The following is an 8,000-nucleotide window of genomic DNA, read 5'->3' as shown; positions in this document are numbered from 1 at the left end:
TGTCTGCAAGTGAAAGCTAGTTGAAAATAGCTTTTGGGCGGACGATGACGCAAACTGCGGACAGGGCCCGAGACGTTATTCATTATCCAGCCGCCTGGTAATTTACCCCCCATGTGGTGCCACCACACTTCATTCGGCACAATAGCGACGCCATTAAAGTGTCATCCGCTACATTCAGCGTATGACATTCCACCGCAACATTGAAGCAGGAAATGAGCTAAATGGGCAATCACAGTGTTCAGATTTGTTAACCGAGAGCACTTTGGGTTTCATAAAAATTATTTTTCCTCACGTTCTACTCAGGTGGCCGATTTTGCCTCGCGATGTTGTTGGCGCCGTTATCCATATTTACAACAAATAAGCTTCGACTTATGAAAAGCCTGTTTAAGGTTGAATGAGGCTAATCTAAATCACTACTTCATGACTGGGCCTGCATATGTTCGTTAATTAGTCTGATTGACTCCAGTGTTTAAGTTCTCATCAGCAGCAGTGTAGAATTAAGCAGCACTGCAGCAATTATGGTAAAGCACCAATGAGGTAAATAATGCACGGAGTTGTCAAGTAGTCCGTTTTCCTCTAGCTGCTGTCTCGCTGCGTCCTTTTTCTTCCCCAAGAAAAAAAATGGATGTCTGCACCCTGCTTCGTTTGCTCTGAATTGATTGAAGTTATAAGCTAGCGTAGCACGGCCAATTCGTTTTTATTACATGAGGTAATAACGATTCAGTCGGCTCTCGTTTGACGGACGTGCATCTTACGAATAATTCATTCATGGTTGAACTTTTTTTTTTTTCCTCCTTCATCCGGCAGCGACGTCCTCCATAATGAGCGTAGTCTACACGTTCCCATTACGGAAAGGTTATTCCGAGGATGACGAGACGGAGAGACAGTATGATAGCTGTCATGAACAAAAAGTCACAAGGTGACCTTTTATTCTCTTGTTGATTTTCCGCAGAGAAGATTGCATTCCTCCCCGCAGTGTCTTCAAGGATAACTCAGAATGTAGTTTTTATTTTATTTATTATTTATTATTTATGGTTTGTGCCTTCTTGTTTTTGTTTTGTGTCGCCTACTTGTATGTCTCGTCACCGTGGGATGGAGAAAACGGAATTTCGGTTTCTTTGTGTGTCTTGAAGGGATTGACAATAAAGCTGACTTTGACTTTGAATATAAAAAACTTCCCCGCGCTATCATTTTAGAATTGACCAGATTAAATGTCATTTTCTGCTTGCAGATTTGCAGAATTTCATTGGGCCAAGAGAAAAAAAAAAAAGGGCGCTAATCCAAAAGCAATTTCAACCCAGCGACACTTGTCAAGACCACTCGGAAATTAGAGGACTTGCATCACAGCGAGGCTGCCACTGATTGATTCAAGCCGATGAATCCGTTTGACGTAACAAATTGAGTCAGAGGAATCACCGTGTGGATGATGAACAAGCGCAATATGTCGTTTACTGAGTTTCCCTTGCGCCTGCTAATTGAGAAGAAAGCTTCAGTTGGCTGCGTTTTGAGTTTCTGGTTCCAGATAGCCGGTGTTGTTTCTTAGAGAGCAAAGGAGGACAGTGTGGCTCAGGTGCACACTAGCTCAGAGGCTCAGTGACATTCACCCTGCTTTCAGGCAAACAATAACACCATCTTGTTACAGTGGCTTTTCTCAGCTCAGGAACCTTTGACCTTTTGGGATTATTGCCTCTTTCCAGGAAATAGGTTTTTTTTTATTAGGAGAGGAGTTGTTTTTGACACTTCCTTGTTTTTCACAGACAAATGTATTTTTATCGAGAAGTATTTATGAGAAAATATTTTCAAAGAATCACTTCTTAAACAAAAGTAGTTAAACAAAGATAGGCACATTCATTAATTTGTTTTTTTTAAAAAATCACAGTTAATATATATATTTAAATATTTATATAAATATTTCAAAAATTTCAAATATTATTCCGCCCCGGAAACAGAACCACCAAAATTCTATCCAAATTTCCATCCCTCCAATTGTCACAGACATATTTTATCATTCAGTTACTGGTAGAGTAGTCATAATTAATCGAGTAATCGACAACTATTTTAATCATCAAGTAAGCCATTCTTCGGTAACTTCAAATTGTCCAAATCCTCTAATCAACATCAATTATTCATGAATATTTCTTGTCATTGATGACATTGATTGTATCAGAACAATCTCACATTTGCAAACATCTACAAAGTGCGAGTTGCAGGTGATCCGTACTTTTTCCCCTGAACTCACCCAAATGCACTTTTCAAGATCACAAAAAGTTTTTTCGTTCAATTTCTTCACATGACCCTGTAGCAGCGAACAAATTGTTTCTTTATCAACACGATACATAACACTTTGAGTGGCACATTTCAAACTGCTCCGAGGGAATTGCGTAACGGCCACTACAGAGTGAACAGCTGCTTCCAAGGTCGTACAAACAATCGCCTTTGTTGCGGCCCAGACGAAGCTTTCCACACGACGTGCCAGTTGCACGGCGGTGCCCGCTCTAGAATAGCAAAGTGTCTTGGATGCTCTGAAAGCTTGAAGGGATGCAGTTGCTCATGTGGCGAAACGGCGGTGTGTCAGTGACAAGCACCCGGTGGGCAGCGCGGGACACTTGCGTTGTGACATATGTTGTCCATGAGTCAACTTTCTCATTAGCTATTTAAAGATAATGATGAGCCACAATAGCACTCGGGAGAGGAGCGACCTCCATTAAGACCGAGTGATCCTCATTCTTATCAGCACTAAATAAACACGCAACTCCAGAATATGATGGAATTTGTTTTTATTAACTAACATATGAACTCATTCACTGTCAGCCCAGCGCGTGATGACGTCTATTCTCGTCAATGGCAGTGAATGAGTCTTTTTACTCAATTTTACAACTTGAATATAATTGTTAGATCAGGCAACAACAACCAAAACTGTTCAATGTGTCCAAACAAATAAAGATGCAGCAGATCCTTGATTTAATATTCCGCTAATTATCATATTATGAATGCGCTGTCCTTTCGGCTTTGTCCACAGTGAATTATAAATAGTATTTTGGTGACATCCTAATGTGTATTTCATGTGCTTATTTGTTGGACTGTGTAGAACTGCATTATAGTGTACCCCCCCCCCCCCCAAAACCAAGGCAGGAACCAACAGGAGCACCAAAATGATTTGACAGTTCCAATATTACTCATTTTTATACACAGTGCTATATTGTAGATTGCTTTTATTTTTCAATGAAAAACACATCACAAACGTTTTTTTTTTTTTTTGCTGTTTTGTGTGTGATAACGGATTTGGCATGTCCATTGATTTCAGTGGCCAAGCATGATTTGGAATAAATAAGACAGAACGTGTGTTGCATTCATTTTTAGTGATAATCATCAACAAGGCCCAAGTTTTTGCTTTCTGTGTTATAAACCTGAAAAAACATCATCCATTCACAATAGGCTTTTCTTTCTTTCTTTTTTAAGAAATATATTATTATTGATTCTGTGAGTAGAAGCCACTTGAAATCCATCTTTTACCAGCAAGGTCACTGCTACAAAGAGGGGGTGAGGGCAGTAGCTTGAAATGTATTAGATTCCATCAAACGTGCTTTTCTAACATCCCGATGGTGTCAACGCCCACTTGGAACTTTGTCCTAAATAGAATCTCAAAGCCATATCCTTTTATAGAGCGCCCACCGTTGTTGGCAGCCCCATCAGGCATGTAAGGGGTGGAGAAGGCACCTGGGGCCACCAGATAAAGAGACCTAATAGGCCAGCACGAGTCACTTCTAGCTGGAGCCTCATCACCACTTGACAGCATCTCGCCATGGCCCCAAAGAAGAAGGACGAGCCCGCACCTGCAGCTGCTGCTCCCAAACCGCCACCAGAACCCGAGCGCCCTAAGACCCCCGTGTTCAACTCCTCATCTATCACGGTAAAACAAACAAACAAACAAACAAACAAACAAACAAAAAACACTCTCACAACATCTGTAATTCAAAAGGGATTAAAAATGGAATGTGAATGCTGGGTGATTTCATCAAGATTAAAATGCCCAACAATTAAATGAATTTAGGACTGTTACGGTGAAGGATTGCGCTATATTGTACATAATTGACAACATATTATGCATTAAAAAAAAATAAGGCTTGCGATGTCAAGACATTGGGGTGTATTTAACAGAATTGGAGTCAGAGAAATGTGTATAAAATAAAGTAGGAGCAACCTGGAAAAGCCAAGTAAATTTGGAAGGAGAAACAGTGACATCTAGTGAAGAACACACGGTAGTGCAGGTTTATTAGTATTGACATTGGCAGCCATATTACTTTGTATTATTAAATGGTGTAGTCTGGCATAAATCCACACGATCTCTTAGAATAGCCAGCCACCCACACAATATTCATGAAACGTGTGTGTACGTGGAGTCATGATATCTTCCGGATTTTGCTTTGTTAGAATGTAAAGAACCTCTCAAAGGGCAGATTTTCTAAGACGAAGGGGAAAAAAAGTCAAAACCTCATGTTTGGCTAAATGACAATATATATTTTTATTTTTTTTAATCCCTTATGATGCTGCCAGAGCGCTGTCTCCGATTTAAGAAATATTAAAATGAGACATTGCGACTGATGTATTTGTGATTATTTACATTTATTGACAGATAAAAGAATAGACGTGACGTTATATAAAATAGTATTATCCCTCTGATAAATCCGACCCCAATATAAAAAAATAGAACATGTCAAGGAAAAAAACTGCCAGTTTTGCTAATGTCTTTTGACAGGTTGATTTGTATTAGTAGCACTCATGAGCTCCTGGTCTTCGTGTGACCACCCCCAACCTTGCGGCGTTGACACACTGCATGGCCTAAAATTAAATAGACAGTCGCTGATAGAGGCGCCAAGGTCAGCGACAATACACGGCGATGACAACGGGGCTGCAACTCGATCTGATAACCGCGCTGCTATTGTTATTTCGTTTCTTTCAACCTTTTTAATCTGATACGTGGCCTTTTTTTGTCTCTCCAGCTGGAATTCACCCCCGAGCAAATCGAAGGTATGCTTTTAAGGCCTTCATCGTGCACGCTATTTGTTGAAGGGCGAAGGGTCGATCTCGTGACTAATGTGTGGAAAAACATTGAGACAACAGCTGATCATCAGTCCTCTCCTGCTAAGTGATGCAATTCAACACTCTCCTGGTATGGCTCAATTTGAGTGCCATATATATAAATTTAAAAACAAGTCTCACTTGATAGCCTGCGTGTGGCTTGTGCTAGCAAGGCTGCTTTAGAGCGCCTCATTGTCACAGGTCGCAATGACCCAGCGGGATATATTTGACGCTATTAAAAGTGGCTGCTTTTTAAAAATTTTTTGCTCTAACAGACTTCAAAGACGCATTCCAACTGTTCGATAGGACTCCCAACAGCGAGATGAAGATCACCTACGACCAGTGTGGTGATCTGATCCGAGCTTTGGGACAGAACCCCACCAACGCGGAGATTATGTATGTCCTCGGGAAGCCCAAAGCTGAAGGTGTGTCAAGGTTGCTTCTTTACACTTTAGCGAGAATTTTTCTGGGGTCCCTCATGAACCAGGAAGTAAAACATTGCTGGGGAGTGAGTGAGCGAATGAGTGTTTGAGTGTTAGCATGGACCTAACCAAACGTCATCTGCCGCAGAAATGCAGTCCAAGATGCTGGACTTTGAGCAGTTCCTGCCAATCCACCAACACATCTGCAAGGCCAAAGACCGGGGCACCTTTGAGGACTTTGTGGAGGGTTTGCGGGTGTTTGACAAAGAGGGCAACGGCACCGTCATGGGTGCTGAGTTGAGACACGTGCTGGCTACGCTAGGTAAATATCATTCAAGTAAAGTCACCTCACCCTCCCCTCAATTGCGCATCCACGGTCCCACTAGAACTATAATATTATAGCGCCTGCTTATTGTGGGTGTAATTCCACTGTCGGCCACTAGATGTTAGTAGAACTGGATTTGTTTACTGTAAACAGAGGGATCGGTCCACTCTCTTCCTCAAGATATTAAACGTGTTTATTTTAAAAGTGTATTTAAAGACTTTAAAAAATAACTGGTAGTCCAATCCAATGATGTCATGATAAGTTGAGAATTTGGGGATCTTTTAGGTGAGAAGATGCGTGAGGATGAGGTGGAGCAGCTGATGCAGAACCAAGAGGATGCCAACGGATGCATCAATTATGAGGCTTTTGTCAAATACCTCATGGCCTCTTGAACGAAACATGATTTTGGAGTCCCCTGTGGGCTGCCTTATTGTGCATTACCATGACAACAGATTGTATTGGTTTTCCTCCCTCATTTCACTGGAACTAGAACATCTTAAGTGTGCATATCAGTCTCTGTTCATAATAGAAAGCAAGAAAGAGAAGAAATACAGAACATTTAAAAAAAAAAGGTTTGAATGTGTATTTGTTTCTGAAATGAGGCCTAATTGATTATATATTGTGCGTAGCCTTATATTAAACAAAACACCTAGGAAAAAAGATGAGTTATTTACAAAACTATATTTTAATTATAAATTCATATTAAAATATTTGTATTTTGAAATGGCTAGACAGAGGAAAGTCTGGTCTTCTCTGCTTAAGTTGCCGCCCCGATAAGCGGAAGAGAATGACATGAGATATTGGTATTTCAAGGTCTACAGTTACTTTATGTTTACAAATAAAAACATGTCATTTAATTTTAAAATAATTGCAAATGTTTTTTAAATGAAAAAATTCTATTCAAATTATTCACAAATATATTTGAAAAGCTTAATTTTTTTTATCACAAAAATACTTTAAATTACTATTTCAAATGTACTAAATGGCATCATTATAACAATAATTTAAACATTCTAACAATACGTTACTTATATTACGATTTTTGTTAGCCTACTAGCATAAAAGCACTGACGTAACCTGACACCGGAAATAGAACAGGAATGGCGGGCTCTTGTCGCTAGCTTTGGCTAACTCAGTGGTTCTTAGCCTGGGTTCGAACCCTAGTGGTTTGGTGAGTCGGTCTCAGGGGTTCGGCACACTTGAATGTCGTGTAAATTCGTGATAACGCATATCTGAACTGGTCTCGCAAAGGCAACAGAAGAAGTCACTGATTTGCAGGTATGTAATTTGAGTTCACGCTTCATTGCTAGATTATTATGCCCAATAAGACAACACTAATTAGTTTATTTATCGTTATTTTTTGACCACTCTACCAACAACAAGACACTCAACGGCACTGTGTCGTTACCTCTAAAACACTTGACTCAGAATTCGGCATACGACCTGTTTTTGTTTGTTTCTAAATATCTGCATGTATATTTTTTATTATGTATATTGTGAGCGTAAGATGAATGAAGGAATTAATTAATAAATTACATCAACTATTTATTTATTTATTGTATTTAATTTTAGAATATTCTAATACTAAAAATGTCTGGCAGGGAAGTCGTTTTATTTATGAAGTACTGTAGTAGTAACTCTCTTCAGTCACACGAGGGTGGTGTTGTTTAATTTCATTCTCCACAGCAGTTTAAAAATGAAGCAAGTAATTATTTCTACAAAATAATCATAACTATATAAATAACCACTTTTAAGTAATCGGTTTTGAATTCTTCAGGAAACACAAGAACAATATATTTTCATGCATGTTGCCATTAAATGGATGCAAACATGCGCACACGACCTCTGTCCTTTTGCGTTGGAGCTAATTGCTCGCGACGCATTTGGAGGACACAAAGACGCCATGGGCACAATGAAGTGTACTGTACTGTTATGTTACTGCGACTGGACACTGCCATTGCGTCAGGTCCCTCCTACTGTCGTTCAAGCATGGGAAGCAGGATTTGACACAACAAACCATTATTATAGCTTCAGTTGTGTCCAGTTAATTGTTTGAGGAAGGGGTTGCAGCAGGTAGTGTGTGGGCTCATGGGGGGCGTTAATGCGAGGATGGCTGCTGAGTTTTATGCTCCATTTAACCAGGAAATGTTGGTATTACGTGAGCAGTTTTTTAA

The 8,000-nt window shown here is 39.9% G+C and overlaps 1 protein-coding gene across 1 annotated transcript; it reads left to right on the top strand.

The window, feature by feature from the left end:
- The first annotated feature begins 3,734 nt into the window (after positions 1 to 3,734).
- myl13 (myosin, light chain 13) lies at positions 3,735 to 6,409 on the top strand. Its single transcript, XM_037276734.1, has 5 exons — positions 3,735 to 3,910; positions 5,001 to 5,028; positions 5,355 to 5,504; positions 5,650 to 5,823; positions 6,112 to 6,409. The coding sequence occupies exons 1-5, from the start codon at positions 3,803 to 3,805 to the stop codon at positions 6,216 to 6,218; spliced, it is 567 nt and encodes a 188-aa protein (XP_037132629.1). The 5' UTR covers positions 3,735 to 3,802; the 3' UTR covers positions 6,219 to 6,409.
- The last annotated feature ends 1,591 nt before the right edge of the window (positions 6,410 to 8,000 follow it).

This window comes from Syngnathus acus, chromosome 17, assembly GCF_901709675.1.
Source record: "Syngnathus acus chromosome 17, fSynAcu1.2, whole genome shotgun sequence".
Classification (NCBI taxonomy): Eukaryota; Metazoa; Chordata; class Actinopteri; order Syngnathiformes; family Syngnathidae; genus Syngnathus; species Syngnathus acus.
Note: the sequence above shows the minus strand (reverse complement) of the source record. Positions and strands in the feature narration are given on the sequence as shown.

Bases quoted from the DNA above. Each gene is read 5' to 3' on its own strand.
- myl13 (XM_037276734.1), top strand. From the start codon at position 3,803: ATGGCCCCAAAGAAGAAGGACGAGCCCGCACCTGCAGCTGCTGCTCCC. The intron at 5,029-5,354 runs GTATGCTTTTAA...TTGCTCTAACAG, and splicing joins CACCCCCGAGCAAATCGAAG to ACTTCAAAGACGCATTCCAA. The intron at 5,824-6,111 runs GTAAATATCATT...GGGATCTTTTAG, and splicing joins ACACGTGCTGGCTACGCTAG to GTGAGAAGATGCGTGAGGAT.